This window comes from Neodiprion virginianus, chromosome 7 (genome assembly GCF_021901495.1).
Source record: "Neodiprion virginianus isolate iyNeoVirg1 chromosome 7, iyNeoVirg1.1, whole genome shotgun sequence".
Taxonomy (NCBI): Eukaryota; Metazoa; Arthropoda; class Insecta; order Hymenoptera; family Diprionidae; genus Neodiprion; species Neodiprion virginianus.
In genome coordinates, this window is record NC_060883.1 from 280,033 (window position 1) to 302,838 (window position 22,806).

General features: G+C 40.6%; 5 protein-coding genes across 13 annotated transcripts; 2 read left to right on the forward strand and 3 right to left on the reverse strand.

Moving 5' to 3' along the window:
- Nucleotides 1–110: 110 nt before the first annotated feature.
- LOC124309139 (serine/threonine-protein phosphatase 2A 56 kDa regulatory subunit gamma isoform-like) lies at nt 111–14,530 on the reverse strand. 7 transcript variants are annotated; one of them, XM_046772446.1, is made up of 10 exons: nt 14,389–14,530; nt 14,214–14,276; nt 6,360–6,537; nt 3,711–3,913; nt 3,159–3,553; nt 2,736–3,069; nt 2,356–2,574; nt 1,984–2,214; nt 1,147–1,923; nt 111–1,026 (listed from the first exon to the last, which is right to left on the reverse strand). In XM_046772446.1, exons 1-9 carry the CDS (start codon nt 14,389–14,391, stop codon nt 1,771–1,773), a joined length of 1,779 nt encoding a protein of 592 aa, XP_046628402.1. In that variant the 5' UTR covers nt 14,392–14,530; the 3' UTR covers nt 111–1,026; nt 1,147–1,770. The 7 variants fall into 7 exon arrangements, with proteins under 7 accessions (XP_046628402.1, XP_046628403.1, XP_046628399.1 ...); XM_046772447.1 differs by having other exon boundaries at nt 2,026–2,223; XM_046772443.1 differs by having other exon boundaries at nt 1,984–2,223.
- Nucleotides 14,531–15,007: 477 nt separating this feature from the next.
- On the forward strand, nt 15,008–16,293 carry LOC124309160 (dynein axonemal light chain 1). The gene is made up of 4 exons (XM_046772495.1): nt 15,008–15,409; nt 15,470–15,618; nt 15,684–16,073; nt 16,159–16,293. Exons 1-4 carry the CDS (start codon nt 15,407–15,409, stop codon nt 16,175–16,177), a joined length of 561 nt encoding a protein of 186 aa, XP_046628451.1. The 5' UTR covers nt 15,008–15,406; the 3' UTR covers nt 16,178–16,293.
- On the reverse strand, nt 16,282–18,395 carry LOC124309143 (zinc finger protein ZPR1). 2 transcript variants are annotated; one of them, XM_046772463.1, is made up of 4 exons: nt 17,997–18,395; nt 17,665–17,917; nt 17,164–17,586; nt 16,282–17,003 (listed from the first exon to the last, which is right to left on the reverse strand). In XM_046772463.1, exons 1-4 carry the CDS (start codon nt 18,120–18,122, stop codon nt 16,465–16,467), a joined length of 1,341 nt encoding a protein of 446 aa, XP_046628419.1. In that variant the 5' UTR covers nt 18,123–18,395; the 3' UTR covers nt 16,282–16,464. The 2 variants fall into 2 exon arrangements, with proteins under 2 accessions (XP_046628419.1, XP_046628420.1); XM_046772464.1 differs by having other exon boundaries at nt 18,005–18,143.
- A 141-nt stretch (nt 18,396–18,536) lies between these two features.
- Nucleotides 18,537–21,347, forward strand: LOC124309141 (paramyosin). 2 transcript variants are annotated; one of them, XM_046772457.1, is made up of 5 exons: nt 18,537–18,950; nt 19,078–19,971; nt 20,046–20,192; nt 20,259–20,492; nt 20,533–21,347. In XM_046772457.1, the coding sequence occupies exons 1-5, from the start codon at nt 18,888–18,890 to the stop codon at nt 20,581–20,583; spliced, it is 1,389 nt and encodes a 462-aa protein (XP_046628413.1). In that variant the 5' UTR covers nt 18,537–18,887; the 3' UTR covers nt 20,584–21,347. The 2 variants fall into 2 exon arrangements, with proteins under 2 accessions (XP_046628413.1, XP_046628414.1); XM_046772458.1 differs by having other exon boundaries at nt 18,539–18,950; nt 20,557–21,347.
- LOC124309162 (iron-sulfur cluster assembly 2 homolog, mitochondrial) lies at nt 20,516–22,264 on the reverse strand. The gene is made up of 3 exons (XM_046772497.1): nt 22,034–22,264; nt 21,432–21,662; nt 20,516–21,365 (listed from the first exon to the last, which is right to left on the reverse strand). The coding sequence occupies exons 1-3, from the start codon at nt 22,111–22,113 to the stop codon at nt 21,188–21,190; spliced, it is 489 nt and encodes a 162-aa protein (XP_046628453.1). The 5' UTR covers nt 22,114–22,264; the 3' UTR covers nt 20,516–21,187.
- Nucleotides 22,265–22,806: the final 542 nt, after the last annotated feature.

A 22,806-nucleotide genomic window follows, 5' to 3' on the forward strand; every position in this document is an offset into this window, starting at 1 on the left:
TATCGTTCAACAGGGTGGTATATTGATAACATTAAACGTAACAGCCTGGCCAGCAGCGCTAGGACTACATTATTATTAGTTTTAAATTCTCCATGGTACTTTTTTTTTTGTAATTTCTTTTCAGTCATTGATGTCATGTCTATACATGTGCATATAGAACTTTGCATCTTGGCCACCGCGACGAAGTCTATTCAATTATTTGACTAATTCTTTTATTGTACATAATTGATTCGATTTCATTAGTGTTTTTTTAATCATTTATTTTGTTTCTTTACGTTTATAATATAATCGTTATGACAGTACGAACTTCATGAATGTCGATAAAACATTTCGGCATTGTTTGTACTTGGCGAAACTATATGAAGATTTGATGAAAAATACAGCTTTTCATCATTTTCGTTTGTTCGTTTTGTTTCAATTGCATTATCCTCAGGTGGGCTAATGCTTGTGATTTAATAGATACAAAAGGGCCTGACTTTAGGGGGGACAAAATAATAAAAATTTGATAGACATATGCATCTAGTAAGAATACGTCGCTATCACTCTTCGCCGTATCCGTTCAGATTGATAAATCGATTATTTGGCTGTTGGGACAACGGTGTTTTTCTCTCCCGATCGATCAATTTTTACATACGGTAAAGTCTTACAGAGATAGAAAAGAATAAAAAATTAAACCATGGCCCATATAAATTCTGCAGTTTAATTCGTGTGTTTCGTATGAAATACTCTGATTTTTTTCGTTCTATCAACTGGATCGGTGATTGTATATTATTAAAAGCAAAAATTACTCCTCTAGTCTAGGATAACAAAGAGGGGGAAAAAAAAACAAAACAAAACAAAACAAACGACGTTTAAAATCGACCCTGGCTGATCTTCGCTGATCAAAAGCTATGCCACTATGTCCGCCTACTGCGCATGACTGCGTTTGCTTCGTACTTCTTTCAATTTTCTGATTTCCCTTTCATTTTTTTGTTTGCTCATATTATTGCTATAGAGAAAATTCGCGAATTCAGCACTGAAACTAATCTCTCTCTCTCTCTCTCTCTCTCTCTCTCTCTCTCTCTCTCTCTCTCTCTCTCTCTCTCTCTCCCTCTCTCTCTCTCCCTCCCTCCCTCCCGCCCTCCCTCCCTCCCACCCTCCCTCCACCCCCCCTCTCTCTCTCTCTCTCTCTCTCTTTCTTCTTCTCACCCTCTCAAATAAAATTAAAACAAAAAATAATTTGTATTAAATGAAAAAAAAAAAAAAATAAATAAAAAAAAACCCAATTGAATGAAGGTAACATCCGATCGTTGTATGAAATACATTGTTTTTTTTCTTTCTTTTTTTTTAGTTTGGTTGTTTGGCTTTGTTTCGTTCAATCGAATAACTTAATTTCACGAAAGGAAAATAATCGCGCGAAATTTACGTGGCTAGTAGCAATATTGATAGTTATTTACGTATGTATGTATGCGTGCGCGCGCGCGCAGCGTGTGTGTGTGGGGCATGCGTGTATGAATATATGTATGTATGTATGTATGTATGTATGTATACATATACGTATGTGTGTATTTACGCACTAGTACCTAGTAGTAGAAGTAAACATATGTATAATATTGAATAATAATATCTGTAATCGCCGTACGCGCGGCCTGAAGCTAATTTCTGGACTTGTTGCAGCAACGAAAGTATAATAATGGTAGGATGTATGTGTATGTACGTGTTTATGTGTATGTTTATGTTTGGGTTGGCATTAGCATAGGTGTGTGTGTACGCCTGGGTGCGGGGTAAGGACTAGCATTTGTTTGGATCCGGTGGCGTGACGAGGTATTCGTCCGCGCGTTTGTGATCCGAAAGAGCTCTCATCGTGTAAGAATCCTGGGGCAGCTCGCTCTTCCTCCGCAGTAGCCCCTTCATCTTAACTGGTTGGTCCGCCGTCGTCAGTGCCTGAAATGTGGAAACACAGATATGAAGCAATTGTTATCTACGTTTCACAACGATTCTTACTTTTTCGGCGTCGAAAGGACTTGAAACTGGAACGCCTCTCACCTCCGTGAATTTGGCTTTTGGCTTTTCGAATATCAACGGCGTTTGATCCGCGTCGGCGTCGTCGTCGGGTGGCAACGTGTACGGGTAATTCGTGTCTATGTTGGTCGACGAATATCCAGGATGTCTCATCGCCAGCGCTTCGACTCTGACCCACGCCTCGTTCCTATCTTTCAATACCTTGCGCTCCTTCTGACGATCCTTGAAAAGGATTAAAATCTGAGTAACTCGTCGTTAATCGCTCGTATCCATGTGTCTCTTATGACCAAGAATTTCCCGGCGGACGTTATCGACGACCATAGTTACAACAGTGATGATAATAATAACAATAACCTGATAGTACTGCTGGGTGCATTCGTCGAATACTTTCTGATTCATTTCCATAAATAGTTTCAGAGCGTTGTATATCAGTCCGTGGATCGTTTTGTTCCAGTGATTGCGGGAATTTCTGTACAATGCCGGATACATTATCGGCAATATGACGGAATAATTGTCCGATATTAGTGACATTATGTACTCATTATTCCAGTAGTAGAGAGCTCTTTCGGCCACCTAAAACATCGTCGGTGTGAGAAAAATCACTTCTTTCGCCTCGTCTTCTTTTCATTTTCATACCAGAGTTGATACGTGCTTGGAACATTTGATAAATCCCACGTCAGAACGAGATGTACGCGCATAAATAGGACGGTGATGATACGAGGAGGCAGGCATACCTGAAAGTGCGGCGACGAGACGCACTTGGCGAGCTGCCTGAACAGAGGGTCCATTACTTTTTGGAACTCGGCAGGCTCGATCACGTCGAGAATCTCCTCAAGTTCGTTGAGGAACATCACTTCTTTGGGGGAATGTGTCTTTGGCCAAAATTTCAACAGATTTCTAATAACGGGCTCCGTTAGAGACGCGTCCTTCTCCAAAAACTGAACGACGCAGTAAGCGAGCTGCGGATGATAGACAGACAAAGATTTTGCCTTGTGCAACGGCAGCAATACCTTCAGTAAAAACACCTTGTGTTCCTCTTTCAGCGGCAACGCAAAGCCGTTGATAATGCTGCGGAGCAAGTTAAAAAGATTTGCAAAATACGCATTTAATGAGAAACGTTCGCACGGGGCGGGACAAGTTTTTTTTTCATCTCTCACCTCCCCAATATTTCCAGCAATTCGGCTATACCATTATGATGTTCCGTCTCGTATATGAATCTGTAGAAAACATTGTTTATTTGTTTTCTTATGTAAGCCCTCAATCCGAGAAACTTTCCATAAATTCTATGAAGTGTAGTTTTGAGAAAGTCCCTCTCCCTTGGATCCTCCGAGTCAAACAATTCCAACAGTTGTAAAACAAACTTGTGGTCGATGTACCGCTTAGCAATGTTGGGTTGAAAGTCCTGCGACTCTAACAACCGTAGGAAAAATTCGTAGACCAATTGCAAATGCGGCCACGCTGCTTCCAGGGTCGGCTCATCTTCCTCGGGGTCGAATTCTGCTCCATTCGGGTTCGACGATGGCGGCAATGTCCGGAAAAGGTTCACTGCAAACTGAATTTACATTGTTACTCCACAATGGATGTCATTACGAACTTTTATTTACAAAAATTAGAACATTTTTCAATCCGTTAGCGATAGCCAGAGATTGGAAATAATTAATATCAAAAACAATCATGGATTGAGAAACTTTTTAGCAAAATCGACTCACCATGTTCACAGCCTCCGGATATATGGCTTCGGTGATAACATTTCTGTTTTTTGTAACGTATTCTACCATCTCGTGCAGCGCGCCTCGTTTCACCTCCTTCCATTTTAAATCCGATAATGGATCTGCCTCGAAGTCAAACAGTACGCAGCACTGTCTCAGCTTCTGGATAAACAGTTCCTCCCTTTCGTTGCCCTGCTGCGCTTCTGCCAAATGGAAATGGAGAAACAGAAAAAAGACATTGAATTAAAACAAGACTCCATGCTTTTTCTTTTCTACTTCTCATTAGTTTGTATTTAAATTGATACATGAATTTTCTAAACGAGTATGAATATTGTACCGATCAATAATGGTTGTAGGGGCTGATAATGAAGCGCGGATGCCGAAGGTCCTTGCTTATTAATCTCGTGCGGTAATACCGTTGCAAACGCTAAACCCTGATGAAAACTTGGACTCTTTGGTAGACCGCCGGTGGTCGACCCGAGGGACGGGGCCATTCCACCGACATGCACCATCCCATATATTTATAACGATCTCTTTGCACTTTGATACTTATTTATTAATTAGATTTTTTTCTCTGGTTTTAGTTTTCTCTAACAAGGCACGTAACAAAGTGACGAGGCAAATTAAAATTGTACAGCACTGTTTTTTATTATTTTTTTAAAACAAATGAAAGTTCTGTTGCGTTACGACTATACGGTACTAAAAATTCATATTTCACAAGGAATTAACTAAAAACTATAGATTATAAGTTATTACGATAAACAATGATAAAATTGTCGTTTTGTTGAGAAACAAACGTGACAATTAGACTCGACGAACTGTTGCTCCTTGTAAATGTATATTGTGGACTCCCATCCATATGTATATCACAGTTGATAATCGTAACAGGGATTTAAATACTACTACTACTACTACTACTATTGTTATTGTTGTTGTTGTTGTTATTATTATTATTATTATTATTATTATTATTATTATTATTATTATTATTATTATTATTATTATTATTATTATTATTATTATTATTATTATTATTATTATTATACGATATGTAATCGATATGACTTATAAAAAAATGATATATCATTGATTACAAGTATTTTAAAACGCGTCTGTTGTGTTTGATGAATCGACGAAAATAACACGAGAGACGTAGTTTCACACGTAGGAACTTGGTTGATTATAGGAATATTAATTGTGCCCCATGCTGTAAAACGCTGATGAAAATTCTTCTTTCCAACAATGGTGTATCACTAATAATATTGTATAAGAGTGCAGCAGCGACAGCAGCAGTAGCACTTGTAGCAAAAGATCGGCAAAATTCGACCGTCAGTCCCGCAGCGTTAATTGGCGTTATAATAGACAAAAAAACGTGTATGCCCCGCCGCCACTTGTTGTCGTTGTCGTCGTCGTTATACGATGTTTGAAAACCGTCACGTACGAGAAGAAAATGATAATAAAACGTAAACGAGGAACACGGTAACGAATGTATTTCAACAATACTGCAGCAGGTACTAGAATAGAATACAATACACGGGATATAAATTCCAAAAAATAGATAGAAACGTATCTCCGTGCATGTAATAAATTCTATGTATATGATATATTTAATATTGAAAATCTCCCGGTTCTCCACGTCTCCTCTCCCTTCCTATAATTGACGTATACGGAAAGGAGAAGAATCTTAGCTTGAACGTGTTACATGGATGCAGAGTATGAGTGGTCCTACTGTATGTTTACGCAAAATCCTGCAAGGAGAGAAAACGCGTATATGGGTATATTACAGTATATAGTAGGTGGCGCATGTGCAGGCTTGCTCTTTATCCGTTCAATCGATATTTCCCGCCATGTTTTTACCCCCCCCCCCCCCCTGCCGCACAAGTTCTTTCACTCTCCTTTACCCTGCCCCCTGCGGTTCACCAGCAAAGCTAACGCGAACCTTACGATCAGAGCTAGTTGCTTCCGATATCAATGGTAGGGACGATCAGGTCAGTGTTGCGAAAGATCAATAAACTGAACATGCTGCAAATTCTGTATTCTAGCCTATTTATTTTTATTGTTATACCGGTATACAGAGTGCATTATTAACGACTGCATGGTCCGTCGTCTGCCAAAGTTTAACGCGCAGGCGCTACAATCCGAGAGCAAATGTTTGCCAGGACTACTAACTGTTTCTAACCTAAAAAATTTGTACAACTGCGAATTCAGGACAACCTGCTACGGACAACTGTAAAAATTTATGAGTCTGAAGTTGGTAACGTTAACGTCATGAAACATCAGAGAACAAAATCATTATTGCGCAATTTTAGAATGACGTTCGAGGAGTTGGTTTCTTGCAAAATATGAGTTAAATTTTGAACATTCTTGAAGGTGCGACGTAACGATTTTTCCTAGACACGCATCGTTGCAATAACGTTACCAACTTCATCCTTATCAAAATTTTTGAGGTTACATAGATCGCGGCGAACTGTCGTTTCAATGTATGACGGTTGGTCGCCCTGGCGAACAGTTGCTCCCGAATTCTCGCGTGTGCGCATTAAATTTTAGTAAATCACGGACACGCGGTCGTTAGAAATTCACTCCGTATATTATGATGGAAAAAGAAAGGTATCATGCTATAAACGAACAAACTAATGAATGAATGCTCACCTGTTAGCAGGGGCAGTTTCTGCAGCTCCCTGTTCTTCGATATGTTGAACCTCGAGCTGCTCTGACGTTTATCCTTCTTTATTACCGGTCCCCCGGGTTGATATTTGATTTTATTTATCAGAGTTGGCGGAGGTGGCGGCGTACTGCCCCCGGAGGTTCCCCCAGCCGTTTTGTTTGCCTGTAAAGAGAGAAGAATTGTATTAATTCATTTCGCGCGTTGAGTGTCACGATAATAGATCGGCGATAAGAAAGCTAATATGATTGCATACATCGCAAGTTCTGTACGAATGATGAAATTTCAAATCTGACATGGGTAGGAATTCCTGATTTTCCAATTATTTATTATCTTCCCTCTCCCGTTCGCTCACTCTCTCTTTTCTTTTTCTCCCAAAGAATCGTCAGCAGCAGCGCGCTGAGCTCGCAATTAAAAGATATTCCCGACGGTAAAAAAAAGAGTAATTAAATAACACGACAGATTTCCGTTTAAATATGAAATACAGAGTTGTTCCAATTTGATATTTAGCAATTTTAAACGTCAATGACGTGCAGATGATAATTAGCAATTTACATACCTATACATATAATAGAAATTTAAATACGTAGCATAAAAGAACGGTTTCCGGTATATAAATATCATTGATATCATAATGAAAACAAATAATAAACGTGAACGGTAAGGTCGAGTCTAACAATAAGAGAAACAAAAAAGAATTCAAAGAATGAAGTTATTCTCATTTATAAAGATGATTACAACGGGAAATTTTAATACAGGGCAATTGACGAAGCTACTCCACTACCACCGATTATCTATGTATGTATGTATGTATGTATGTATGTATGTATGTATGTATGTATGTATGTATGTATGTATGCATGTACCGAAACGACGATGGCTACTTATGCCAGAGGTATGCATACATTTGAAACGCCGTCGAAACAATTCGTGTAATGTATAATTACTTCGACCTTGAGGTATCTTCAAATGTCGCAATAATAATAAGCGATGTATAGGTACACAATATACTAGGCATATATTGTCGAGTGTGTGTGTGTGTGTGTGTGTTTGCTCATGTGTGTATAGATGTGCGCGCGCGCGTGTGTATGTGTGTGTGAAAAAGCTTGAGAAGAATTCGTTTGAAATAAATGTGAATTGACGCGTGTGCACATTATGACCATTTGAGTCATGGTGGTGAGTATTCTTACCACCTATTGTACATCAATTTTTTGTATGCTTGGAGAACTTTTCAACATATTTTTTGCTATTTCTGACAGCATACTAAAAGGTTTTCAATACTCGAGAGTAATTATCGCGATATAACGCAAGTTATTATTGTTAAAAACAAATTGATTGAAAAGAATCGTGAAAATTGAAGAAATAATTCATTTCCGAGAAAGTTACCCCTCTACACATATACATGTTTGGCATGAGTTATAAGTTTTTGGGGTCGCTGATTACGAATTTGAAATCGGATTTTAAATATTCAAGACGGCGGATCCAATTGGCCGACCAAAATTTCAAATTCGATCGAATCCGGAGAAAAAACTTTGCCCAAGAGTTTTTGAGATAGCTGATTACGAATCTGAAATAAGATTTGGAAAATTCAGTATGTCGAATCCAATCAGCGACCCCGGATACTTCTGCATAGAGTTCCTTGACCGTATTCGATCAAATTTTAAATTATCGTCCGCCATACTGGAATCGCCATCTTGAATTTATTAATTTGGTATCAGGCTCGTAATTAGCGACCCCAAAAACTATAGAATACCACCTTGTTACAAAAGTTGACACAACACAATAATGTGCGACTGAAAGGGATAATGTACAACGTATATCTATTTACGGATCTACCTATCCGGGTACGTACATGCATACATGTATAACGTAGATGATGATATGTTGATTACAAAAACTACCCCACCGCCGGTAAACTGCAATACGGATCGGGAGAGAAGCAGAGAATAGGAGAAAAAAAAGAGAGAAAGAAAGAGGATGGCGAAAAAGCATTTTCCACAGTGTGACAAAAGAGCGAGAAAAAACGATAGACTTGGAACATATCTTGTAAAACGATATTTCTGTATTAATTTTTTTTAAATCAGAAATGGTTATAAAGTTTATTTGTTGATTTTATCTTCGGGCGTTTATCATCGGGTTCAATTAGGCCTACGAATGAACGTTAAATGAGGGGAAAAAATGCGAACAATATTGATGTATGATTATTCAATGAACGATAGTACATACAAAGTAAAAATGATATAATAATAAAAAAAACCTGCCTTCTTTCTAAATACATTCCCAAATGCGAGACCGCTGAACGTTTGCATTTTATTTTGCATCACGGTAGGTCAAGTGGTAGGGGTGGTAGATTATAGCCAGGGTACTTCAGGAGAATTTTTTTCCCAGGTCTAACGCATCAATGTTATTATCGAAATACACGCACCGATGATTTGATCAACATAACGGTTCAACGATTTTCTACTTCAATTTATTTGTTTTGTTCAGTAATTAATACTAGATAGGTATGTACATATATATATATATATATATATATGTATATATATACATGCGTGCGACGAATCGGGTATTAGAAACTATTATAATTTCCACAAGTAATGAAAAAAAAGGAGCCTGAACTTGCGTGCACTCACGTAAGCTGTGCATCAAAGTTATCGATTTTAGATCCACAGCAGAGGTTCTCCCAATGAACGCGGCAAAACTCGGTGTGATTTTCCCCCCTGGTCACAATTTATCCATTTATTTATTTCACTCGGTTTTCATTCTCGTTAAAAAATTAGAGCGCATTGTTCGTATAAGAAAAAAAAGCAATGAAAAATTTAAAGAAACCTAAGATCACGCATCCTGTGTGCATAAGAATTCGAGTAAGAAGAAGGAGAAGGAGAAGATGACGGAGAAGTGGAGTAAGAAAAAAGTTACAGATCCGAACGCTTAATAAAACCGAATAACGTAGATACGTATAGGGTCAAAATAAGAGACAATGAAATGATTGCAAACTATAACGATAGTGCGGCGGTGTTATAGTATTTTTCACCAATCTTCGCTCGCGTAAATTCATTTCTCGTTTTCGGAATAACACTCGTGAGAGACTAGCGGACAGCGGTATGTAGGTATAAGTATCAGATATTATATCGGGCCAGAGGAGGAGTCCAGTTTTGAAAACTGCTATAGTCTCTCTCTCCTTCTCTCTTCTTCTCTCTCCTCCTCGCCACTGTCCGATGATACGTACATGTATGTACCTATATATTTATAAGCGGCCCTCTGCGTTTCGCGTCTCCGCTGCGTTAGTGTTGTGTGTGCGCGCGTGTGTGTTGGGGTATATATATTTTATGGATTTCACAGTTGTATGCGTATACGTATAACACGTGTGTGCAGCCGTCGGCGTTGCAGCCACGCTGCTTTTTCCACGAGGGGTGGGAAAGATATTTTTAATTTCAAACTTGTTGAACGCCTCAAGGCGATTTTACACGTCCCTCCATACCACACGCCGCATTTATTACAAGTATATGTAGGTTTAGGTCTGTTTGTATATATTACATATGTATATATATAATATATACAGAGCGGAAAGAGATGTTCCACCAAGTATAGTATATATATATATATATATATATATATATATATATATATATATATATATATATATATATATATATATATATATATATATATATATATATATATATATATATATATATATATATATATATATATATATATATATATATAAGTATATGTACGTTATAGATATATCTATACTGTATAAACTTTGTAATAGCTGGTTCGTTAACGATGGAAAGTATCGATTTATAGAACGGAACGATAAATCGTCATTAGTTTTTTTCCGTTTATTCGCCACTGTTAACACACACACACACGCACGCACACATCACAAGTTGTTCACAAGCCGCTTCATTAATTCACTGGTAATGCACGATGAACCGTTTTTTCGTTTTCTTCTGCACTCCTGTTTTTTTATACATGTTGCAGCGGTGTAAAAGACTACAGACGACGATGATAATAATGAGGATTGTTGTTGTAATATTATTCGCACAATAACGCGTCGAATCGCACGCACCGTGTGAAATTTTTCCGTTTCTCTTTTCTTGTTGCTCCTCCTCCTCGTTTCGACTAACCACGCAACGTGTAGTTGTTTTACACGCCCAGGTATCGCGTAGGAATGCTTATCGCGAACGTCGTACACAGTACGTAGACATAATTACGTATATTTCGCGTTTCGGGCTGCACCAGCCGTGAATAACTGCACCTGGCAGAACGCGCGGTGTGGCGATGGCACATACGTGAAATATGTCGTTGTGTTACAGTGAGGAAAGAAGAACGAGATACGACGAAGAGAGAAACGAAGTACTACGCATCGCCCAAGAAATTAACGTCCGTCCGTCCAAACGACACTGCCAATGTGCGGCAATGATTTTACAACGGACGATCAAACATTGACACCGAGGAAAAACGAGGCTGACGGCTAACGGTTAGCGAAGGATCGACTGAAAGGAACGTAAGTACGAGGCGAACGCGTCCGAAAGGTGATGATAATTGTTATGGCCAATTGATTTATTTGCTGAGGAATGAGACGCGGCCGCGGTTCTTCGCGCCACTTCTTGCGTTACATATGTACCTAAATACATCGACTCATCGGCACCGCGGCGTCGCCGTCGCAACTCACTCGCGGCTTCGATGACGCGTGACGGCCGCACAGCCTGTAGATAGAACGTTATACATCCGTGTGTCGTGCGAATATACAATGTATGATGTACGCGCGCATGCATAGTGTGCATACAGTGTACTTTCCGTTGTGTACCAAGTATACTGGCGGTGATGAAGAACGCTGGCGGATCTATCCGGTTGACTCTTGACCAACTTCACGTGCGCGGGTTCACAACACAACGCGATAATCCGTGTGCGTGCCTTATCCGCGTGTGCATCTATCAGAGGTATATCTGACGATCTACGTAGGGTAACACGACGAAGTTGGCACCTCGGTAATGATTTCAACGATAAGAGCGAAATTTGAAATCGATTTTTGATAAACGAGGTGTATTTCGATTTGATTAGAAATCGCAAGTGTGTTTAATCTTTGCGTTAATTGTTGCAAATGTTTCACCGCGACGAAAATATATGTATTTTTCAGCTTCGATATCGACGGGCGATTAAGAAATTCAAACAACGAGAATCAAGTTTGCGTGAAATAAGAAAACAACTAGATATTTCATTTAAATACGAAAATATACACGTCCGGACAACAACGAGGAATAAATAAACAAATAAATATTATATATTACAAGTAAAAACATCGGCTCGTAAGTACGTATGTGCACACATGTGTACACAGGTATATATACCGACAACAGCAACCACATCGGAGCATGTGACGCACATGTAGGTAACACATGCAGCCGAAGTCAGTGCCGATATGATACTGAAATCCTAGCAGGTTTTAAGTTGCGTACTTTTCTGGGTCCCCTTGCCGCGTGTATCAAAGTATACGTACGTAGGTATGGCTTGCCTTAATCGCGATAATAACGTTAGCCGAACGCCAATCACGTACGTATGTATACGTGTATGTTATACATGCAACAGCGTATAATAAATATGGGTGGGTGGCTACGGTGATGATAACGACGACGCGTCAAATCGTGTTATTGATGATGATAAGAGTGTCGATGGTATTGGTGAGGGTAACGCGTAACGGCACCATGTCGGAAGTACGTTGCTCAACAACAATAATAATTATCGACGACACCACATCAGTTCGAACGCAATGCGTGTGTGTGTGTGTGTGTGTGTGCGTGTTTTATTATAAACATATTCCGTATGATATATGCATGCATGTATGCACGCGTCACACCTAATATAACGTAGCCAAGAAAAAGAGAGAAAGCACTCTGAACACACTCGAGTCGATCCGATGATCGACCGGAGGAATGCATCTCGGGTATGATATTAATTAACAGCTAGCTTTCTGTATTCGCACGGTTGTACGGGAAGTCAAAAATAGTCACAGTCATGTTATTCGAGGAGGAAGGTACGGACGGGGAAACTTCGTTGGTGGTTTCTGGCCACCATCGCCAAATAACATATTACACGAATTAGATTGCATATAGAGACTGCTGCTACCAATAACGCGACCGTGCGCGTGGTGAAAAAAATTATCGACACCTAGTTATTATACCGGTAATTAATTCATTTGATTATAAGTATAACGCTTGCGCTGTAAAAGCACATTTCCATTAACGAGATTACATCCCTACTCATTGTCAATTTACGCGCGTCGTGTGCGCAGAAATCGTTTTTCTTTCCTATGATTTCTTCCTCTTACTATAATACGTTTTCCATATCAAAAATTGATTTTCTATAAATTTACTCGGATTACATGCGATTGAATTTAAAACCCGATTTTATATTATCAAACGTGTTTCGAACCGACACATTTGTTTACAGTTTATCGTTCATCTATCAGTTAAGAGAAACGAATTCTCAGCCAAGACGGTACAATTCGAATAATCTTTACACAATCTAAGCGGCGCCTGAGCTATCGATTTCCAAACGATTAAAGCAGCGATCGGAAAAGAAGAATGAAGAAATAAATAAAAATGCTGTGTCGATGAGTTAATTCATCACTGCCCTTGATAAGAGAACCGATGTATGCAGTTCGCGGTTGAACTTACGTGCGTGTAAATCCTCGGTTGTAACGAGAGAATTGGGGGGGGCATGTTATTAAATACCGCAGAGATAGGTATACCGTATGCGTTTGTGTATTCATTGACGACGCGCGCGTGAATCTGCGACTTACGCCAGGACGATTTCAACTAATCGGTGCTAAAAGTGCGCCACCTGTGTGAAAAACTTCAAATCTTGAAAAATCCTAACCTCAATTCACGACCGACCCTCCTAGTCGATAACACGATGTACGACGATCAACGTATGAATGTATGTAGTTGTGTAGTGAGATACACGGGAGGAGAGAAGAAGCCAGTCATTTTGTGCCACGGGCAATAACGATTCGTTTTAATCGTCATGCGACCTCGATAACGGTCATGGGAATTGATGGGTGAAAACCGAGAACATCTGCCTGACCATTTAAAATCGTATAAATAGCCATAGACCGATTGACAAATTGAGACGTTTACTAGAAACAGGAAGAATGTTCTTAAACTCAGCATAAACTTGGCAATCCACCCAATGACCAAGCGATCCTCTGTACTTTTGATGACAATTTTTTATCCGCATTTTTTTATCTCAGTTTGGACAAGGTTTCCTTATTTTTCCATTCCTGAGAAATGAAAGTAATTTCTCTAAAAAGTGACTGATCAAACCTCTATGTAAGCTGGCATTCAGGCTTCGTTGATGCCGAATCGATAGCGGTTGTGAGGACACGACTAAACCCTGGGCAGTTGAATAGACAGCCAGGCACGTATTCTGCCAGTCGATGTAATCGCGCTTCGCATTCAGTTTAAGACTTTACGGTTATCGATTGATTTTTCTTGGCGTAGGACAATTTGAGATCGCTGTCGGCTATTCGGAGAGTGGGGTGAGCGAAGGAGGAAGAAGGCAAGAGATTATCGACAACTTTCCTGCAATGAAGGTTAAAACTTTTCAACGCGTGATAGAAAGAGTTAGGTCATTCCATGTACGATGGACTTTTGACAGGGACTTCGAAACTGTCGTTACTGTTATAATTATTGAGGTGATCTATACTCGCGTAACAGTTTCCGGTGCGTAAAGTAACGTGTGTTATCATTTTCGAAGATGTTGTTTATTTAATTTAGCCGGAATTTTTTAGAGCGCCGAACCGAAGAAACGGTGAATTATAACCTCCTTACCTCGTCGCCAACGTCCGAACCATCTTTCCCGTTCCTTCCCTTGTCCTTGTTTTTCACCGACTCCTGTAACAATATATATCGCAGTATGTAATGAGGAATGTATTTCACTGGTGTCACTGTGGCAAAAACGCGGCTCGCCAACACTCGGCGTTTATCGTAAAGAGTAAAAATGTACCATGATTAATGCGCGTCGGATCGCTTCTCGTACCCGCGCCTCGGATACGCTCCGGGTTTTATGTATGAAATCGGGCGATTTGTAGTTGACGTAGGCTCGCCAGCGTCAAGTCAAAAAGTTGTTACACCCTTTCGGGGGGCCGCGGCGCGGCGGCGGCAGTCGGACGGCCAATACGTTCGTTGATTCGTTCCTACACTACACGGTTCCTACGAAGAGACACGAGAGTCCGATCGATGCCTCCATCGGTAAGAATGCTCGATTTGTTCCTCGACGCTATTTTACCGACTGCTTATTCGACCGTTATTCCAGAGAGTCTGGTTATTCCGCGTCCGCGATGTTTCCCTGAAGCACATCAGTTTTCTCACAGTTCTCGAAGCCCTGATCTTCAACAAACGTTTTCCTTCTTCAGGCTATTCGGCATTTTATCCAGGCCCACTACTACCGATTTATCCTCTCTATTTCACGTATTCACGATCTCGAACAACTAAACGGGGACTGGGACGATGACAGATCGACATACACACGCGTTGAAAGACGAGACACACCGGCTTCGTCTCAGCTGCACACACGCACACGTCGCACATCCACAAACACCGGTAGCCCATTGGCTCTCGGGGCGACACGTGACCCGGGATGCAGAAATTTTTTCGCATTCAAGGACTCCTCTGACCGCTCAGAACGCCCGAGCATTACCTCAATCGGCAAATTTGCCACGCTCGCACTGTTTGCTTCATTCGATCGCCTTGGTTATTTCAATTCGTCCGGGATCTTCGTTGTTCTTCAATCGTTCCCGGATGTAACGAGAATTTCATACCTCGTTTACATCGTCCGTCATCGCTCGTTAATCGTTGTGTAAACTTCAACGCGATGATGTAGATGGCGGGGCATGCAATTTTTAAAAACTCCTTTTTCCAGTTTTCTCTTTTTTTCTTTTATTTTGTCTTCCGACACATTGGGTTACATTCTATCGACATCGGCAGAGCTTCGAAACTCCACGCTGTAGAGTATTCTCGTAATTATGGTAATTACTCGGTACTCTAAAGTCATATAAATCCTATTGTACAAATAAGTTTTTCAATAGTCTAGACCAACATCATGTAAGGAGGCGATTCAGCAATGGGAGGACAAAACTGGAGAGCAGGCCAGCGAGCAGACAGAAATGTATTTGAACTTTCAGTGGCCTCCAATTGACAAGATGGACAACAGTTTGGGAACTCTAGTTATGGTCGAGTTAGTACAAACTGTAGACGTCGATATCGGCGACAAGTATTTTAACAGCGTCTTTTCAACCGTAGAAAACTGTCGCTCTCAACGAACATGATTGAGAAGATAGCCGGAATAAATTCGTTGAAAAATTTGAGGGTACTTTCCCTCGGTCGCAACTATATTAAAACGTTTTCTGGACTTGAGACAGTTGGCGAGCATCTAGAGGAACTTTGGATCTCTTATAATTTGATAGAAAAAATTAAGGGAGTCAACGTGCTCAAGGCATTGAAGGTCTTGTACATGGGAAATAATTTGGTTAAGGACTGGTCAGAATTCAATAGACTTCAGGAAATACCAAATTTGCAAAATTTGCTATTCGTGAATAACCCGATATGTGAAAATATGGATGTTGAAACTTGGCGTGCTCAAGTCAGCCGGCGATTACCAGCTCTGAAGATGCTCGACGCTGTTCCTATCGTGTTAGTGATACCGCATCTTGCGAACATTTTCACTCCTATTTTTTTAAAGAAACAAGAGCCTGAAAGATGTTTCATCTTTTTACAGGCAAGCAGGAGTTGAGTGATACGCACAGCATCTGGCAAGTTGATAGATTTAATCAAAGATCAAAGTTCCGCACTGCTTCCGAAGCTGCATTCCGATGCTATAAGGTTGATTCATGTTTTCTGAACTTGGTGCCTCAAATAATTTTTATTTCAACAAAAATCCATACGGCTTCCAAATTGATCATAAAAGACAAATTCTATCATGTACAAATGTATTTAAAATGGGAAGTGTTTGGGAAATTATTTAACAAATAATCATTCCCGTGCCTCAATTAAGTTGTAGAGCAGTGGAGAAGGTTTGGTTTCCCTATTCATAGTTTTCAACCTTCATGTCGTTTAGGCCGAGTTCTTCGTTTTGTTCGTAATTTCTTTCATACCTCGTGATTTTCAACCTTTCGTCAGGACCGTCGTCCACGAGACTTTGAACGTAACTATTTCCAGCTGGATCGTCAAGAATCAAAGTAACCGCTGTGTTTCCACTTAAAACCGAGTCCAAACGACCGATAAAACTATTCATACGATCAACAGCGTCTTTGTCACTGCTATCACCGATCAAGGCTGAGGATGAAATTATTTGCTCCTTCGTTGCCTGTATCACTCCTTCTACAGTTGTGAAACGTCCTCCTAACGCTGCGCAACCTCCATCGAGCTCAAGCTCTGGTATCATAATGTTGCAAGTTTCTGACTTTAGAACATCCCTGCTAAAGTCCTCCGTTCCTTTCACCTGCACCTCGATCCTTAGGCCGTAGGGTTCAATTCCACTTCCGCTCTTAACTTCGTTGGTGCGGTTCCCGCAGGTTTCACATGTTGTAGCCATGATGACAACTTCTTTGAAGTGTGGGATGTCTGAATGCATTTTGTTAAGAATGACAGAGGTTTGAAATATTCCAAAGTTCTACATTGGGTATTAAAGAATTTGGTTAACATGGCTCACAGATCCTGGAGAATTTACTTTCAGAGAAAAAATAGGAACAAAGCAATGGAAATACTGCGTTGAAAAGGATACTCGTCATTTTCATATTCGTCTCACACGGATTGTTACAGTTTGGACAATTCGTTGGAAAGGTCAGAACCTCGCCTTGTATATCCTCAAGTGAATATTCGCCTTCTTTAATCGGTTTGAGCAGAGCCGCATCTTCGTTTTCTGGATAGATTCCTAGAAGGTGATCTTGTTCCTTGGTTCTCTTGAAATGAGTTACACTGCAATTAGGATCTGAAGCTGGGGCATTTGGATTCTCTACATAACAATTCCCAGATATGTCCTCAAAGATTATTGTGAACGGTTCGTCAAGAAGCTTCAGAGCCCGCATCTTTGCCACAAACAAATCGATCTTAGCAGCGCCCTCTGCATCCTGTATCCTGCGTACTGGTTGATCCTGTTCCAGGGCAGCGATAGCGCGATCTATGATGCCTTCTACGGTTGTTACTTCTGAAAAATGAAATACCAGTTACTTTTGAAAAAAATTTCTACGAAGAAATACCCCATTTCAAATGCAACGTGTATTACCCCCTTTTTGAGATTGCGAAGGTATTTCAAAGTCCAGCTTAGGTATTCTGACCCCTGTGAAGTCTGACTTGACCACTTGTCTGTTGAGATCATGGGCTCCGGAGACAAGGAGGGTAGCTTTTATCCCCTTGTCAAGAGTTTTACCAGCATTCTGAATCTCGTTGTTACGACAGCCGCAGTGTTCACAGCTGAACGACATCAGGACGACCTCCTTGTAATGGGGAATTTTTGTCAGAAGGAGCCTTGTCATTCCCTGGAAGGAAAACGATCGCCAAGTTACTCGATTCTGGAAGCGAAAACGCTTCGCGCTACCCGCGTCATCCCAATCTTACATTCTCACCGCAATTCATGCAGAGACTCGAGATCTCTGTAGCTTCTGGTTCAGGATCCTCGGCAGTTAAGTCGCGGAATAACGGCTGTCGCCTTTCCACTTGTGTCTGGTTTTTCTCCGCCGTCATTTTCGGCTTCGCAATGATCAGTCGACGTCAGTTAATGAAACAGAGTACTTTGCTCTGGTACGGAACGAATGAAAATTTGCGCTTAACCTCAAATCACGAGATGCGACGTCGTAGCGATTCCAACTGTTGATCTTGATCACCGCCGGTTTGCTGGTTTTCGCATCGACGATTGCCAGACGATCGATGATTTTTTCACAGGAGTAAACCGACCGTCTCGAAGATCGGCACGATTGTTGACGTGTGACAAGCGTGACGAGAGAATCGCGTAAGTCCTAACCTCAATTTCTGTTTTTTTTCTCTCTTTATTTCTCCTCTCACGACTCGTGTGGAGTTTGCGCGATTGATCGATTTCCCCTGTGATACCGTGTGAGTAAACTGTGACTACCTTCACACCAGTTACTTTTGACAATTTGACAGGACTGTGGCAATAAAATGAATTGAGTTTTGACGCGTTTGCGAGGGGGGCGTAAAGTGGCGGACGATACCGCCTCCGATATATATTTTAACGGTGCAGGAAAATGCCCTCGTCTGGCTTTGAAGTGTCTGATTATTATTTAATCCTCGTCCTGCTTTAGCAGCAGCCCTTCAACGATATAAAGTAGCATCTTAAATCGGGGCCGATGTTTCATTGTTACTGATGTGCACTGTCGACACGGCACCTTGAGCGCAAATGCTTCGCGTGTCAATTCCGCGAGTACCGTACCGCGTATCAATCTCGTAGACGGTCAACACTTGAGGTAAGTAAATAAATAAAACCGTATAGTGATGGAGGGTACGAACGACCAGCTGCAAACGAAGTATCAAAAAATCGCTACGGAATACTCAAAGGTTTGTATAGGATACTAAATCATTAACGTATAATAGAATAGACTAACGAACGATAAGTTGGTTGTTCTTGAACCAACTTGAAGCAGCGACCTTGATCTCCGACAGATTAAAATCCTTGTGGTTTTAGATCCGTGCACAGGCTAACGTGTTGAAGAAAGCAGTTATAGATGAACAGACGCGGAACGTGGACCTTCGGGAACAGCTGAAAGAGAAGGATGTTGAGATACGACGCAACGAACAGGAGCTCGACAGCTTATCGTTCAGAAATCAGCAGCTTACGAAACGTATCACAGTGCTGCAGGAAGAATTGGACGGAATTCAGAACAGAGGTAAAAAGAACCGCAGTAAATCCTCGGAGAAGAAGAACGCGTCCTTCCCCCTTCCCGTGTCGAATCACATCCTAGACGAGGAGTTCCAAAAAAAGATCGTTGAGAATGCTCAGCTGATTTCCCAACTCAGTGACAAGGAGGTTGAGATCGTCGGACTGAACGAGAGGATAGATCAGTTGGAGTTCAAGCTTGACCAGTTGGAGAAAAACAGAGCTGAACTGGAAACCAAGCACCATGCCGCAGCAGCCAGATTTGAAAAGGAGCGCAAGGAACTACAGAAGAAGTTGAGCGACAAGCATGATAATTCTGTGTCACGACAAAACGGGGAAAGGGATTCGTTGCACAGGGATTCTGCACGAAATTCAAACGACTGTGAAACAGAGGATTCCGATTCTGGATACGGAGTCCATCATATTCATCACCCAGAATCAAAGCCCTCGAATTCACCGTCGCCCCAGAGACTTCTCGGCCCTCGAGCCAAGTCCAGGATTCCCGAAAAGTCTGTTTCGCAGGAAGAAACTACCGAAGAACTGGACATTGGCAGATTGTTTGAACTGGAGAAGCAACTTAACTTCTGGAAGTCAGAGTATAATGTGCTCAAGATAAAGTTTGATCAATTGAAAGCAACTGAAGAAACGAAAACTAGTCAAATTCAAAGTAATACTGCCGAATCTGTAGAAATAACTAATATGGTAATTCAGAGATATTCTACTACCAATAGCTAATATTCAACGCCCACTCATCACACCTACCTTCCGTCTTGCAGTTAGGAAGGCTCAGGTCACCGTTTGCCATTCCTGAAGAGATCGAGGCTCGTGAATCAAGAATCAAGGAGTATTATAAGCAGCAGATTGACGAACTAATTTCGGAAAAACATGTTTATCACATAAGAAACTTGGCTATAGCTGCAGATGTGAGTACAAGTTGACCCTAAACTGTTTCAAATATGTATTCTACTAAAAACTATTTGTAATTTCAGGCTGAAATAATGAATATACACTTGGAAACGAGCGAGTCTAAGAGGCAACGGTGTGAGGAGGCATTGCAAGAATTGCAGGCAAGTCTTGCCGCAATGCGCGAGGATCACGAAGTACAAGAGGGAAATTACAAAGCTCAACTTAGCACTATAAGTGAGCACCTTGCCAACATGAATGATAAATTGATTCAGCAAACAGAGGAGATACAGCAGCTCAAATTTGAGTTGGGGAATAAGGTGAGTCGAGTCAGGAACCGCGATTTTTACTCATCAATAGATCATTGATATTTTTTTTTTCCAGAATGCGAAAAAAGGGAAGCAAAAATAAATTTGCTGGCATCAAGCTGGAGCCTATGTCACATTCCATGGATATGCCTGTTAATCTGTGTGATTATCACAATACATAGTGTAAAACATAATCTCGTGTAAATAATACAATGATGTCCACTACGTTCATTTGTAGAATTTAGTCAACGTTAAATATTCAGTTTCATTTTACCTAACGCGGTATAACCGCCGTCACATGTTTATGAGATTGAAAATATAACGTAAGTAAAAGAAATGAATACATGTATAATTTAAAGCCTTTCTTGATCAGTTGTTTTGCTTTTTCAACTCGTTGAAACGAATTTTATTATAAATTATCAACAACCTATGTGCAATGTTTTCGTAACGCCTTATCTGTCGCTAATCATTAATACATGACATAATTTCATGTAATATACTTATAAATATACACGTACGTGTATATATTCCTATGTACATACACGTACATTTTACTTATAACATCAACTACCACTTAAAAACTACAAAATAAATTAACGATTTCTTTGCAATCACTGCGAGTCTGTAAAAATATATGGACCATTTTCAAAACCGATAATTAGAATCGAGGAGACGATCTACTAAAAATTATGATTATTTGTATCGGGTCAGTCTACTTTAATAGCGAAACTGGCACCGCAGCTACACCCTTGTTCAGCTAGAGGATTGTTTGTTATTCTAAACGCCGAACGAATTAGTTCCTTGTGATATTCAACAGTCGATCCCTTGACGTACTCCAGCGAAGTTGTGTCTATGATCACTTTGACTCCGTCTTTTTGAAAAACTCTGAAAGAAGTAATTTAGTTGTTAGTAAAACATGAAAGCCACTTTTGTAACGATGCACAAGCTTACCTGTCATCTTCGTTTATCGTTGAGTCAAGATCGAATTTATACTGAAATCCTGAGCATCCCCCTCCTTCTACAGTAACCCTCAGGCACGCCTCTTCAGCGCTGGTTGCCAATTCTTTCAAGCGTTGAGCACAGCTGTCGCTGACTATTAGGCCGGTATCTTGTGGAGCTGGCGATGTATTTGTGGCAGATGTCCAACGTGCCGAAGCCCATATACCACCGCGCCATGGCGACCTAAAAATTGACAATACTTCAATAGATATCGTCGCAGACGAAACGTCAAGAAGCGTCATAATAGTCTAAATGAATAGCGAGGAAATCTGATAAGATTGTTTTACACGAATCAACCCCACTTTATTGACAGTTAAATGTAAATATTGATCTCGACAATGTCGGTTGCCTCATGACGAGGTTTAGAGGGTGCGTATATGACTTTTGTTTGGATACGATGACCGACCGGACGTCGACGTTGCCACATGAAAATACATATAAATTATTGAAACATAATCCATTGGTTCTGGGATCGAACGATAAATAGCGAATAATCTACGTCGCTGGTTTCCTGTTTCATGTTTCCGTAATCGTGTGATAATTGCGTTACTCACGTGAGAAGTAGTCGCGAAAAATACTGGTTCGAGGAGAAATTGGAGGAGAGATCCCTCACCGCCTGCCCCAATTTCGCCATACTTTAATGACTTAATGTCCACCTGACGGCTGACGTTTTCTTTTCTTTTTAATGACTATCGGGTTCTATTCCCAACTGATGTCGCAGAAGTACACTTTATCGTTACGTTACCGACATGTATTCGTCGTCGAAAATTAGTTCCAGAAGCCTGGTCGAAGGGCTGCGGCGTTACTCTAGTCTTGCTAGTTTTGTCCATAAGCGGCAGTGCAGGCAAGTAAGATTGGCGTTCCGATGAAGATATAAGAAAAACTTTTGTCAGAATTTTTTTTTTTTGCATCTGAAAGGGAAAAAGTAGCGGATCGAGTGGACGTGTTAAGATCGCAAAAAAGAAAAAGGACATCGGGTAGGAGAATTAGAGATTTTATTCTTTACAGAACAGTTGTGCGAGAATGGCTGGACGTGGTCTGATTGTGAACAAAAACAGTACTCAACATGTGTCCGTACTGGATCAAAAGTTTTCTGACCAACTGCTTTCGTATAACTGAATGTTACATTTATTAGATCACATTAGTGAGACCTTTGACGGATAATTTATTCGAATTGTTTTCCATTTCGAACGGGATCTATTCGACTTCTCTAATTGTTAGATCAGCGACAGCGGAACGACGTGCCATGTGGGCCATGTGACCTGTAGACGAAATTGATTCTCTCATTTCGTTACAACTCCTATGGACAGATAGAAGCCGTTTTGTA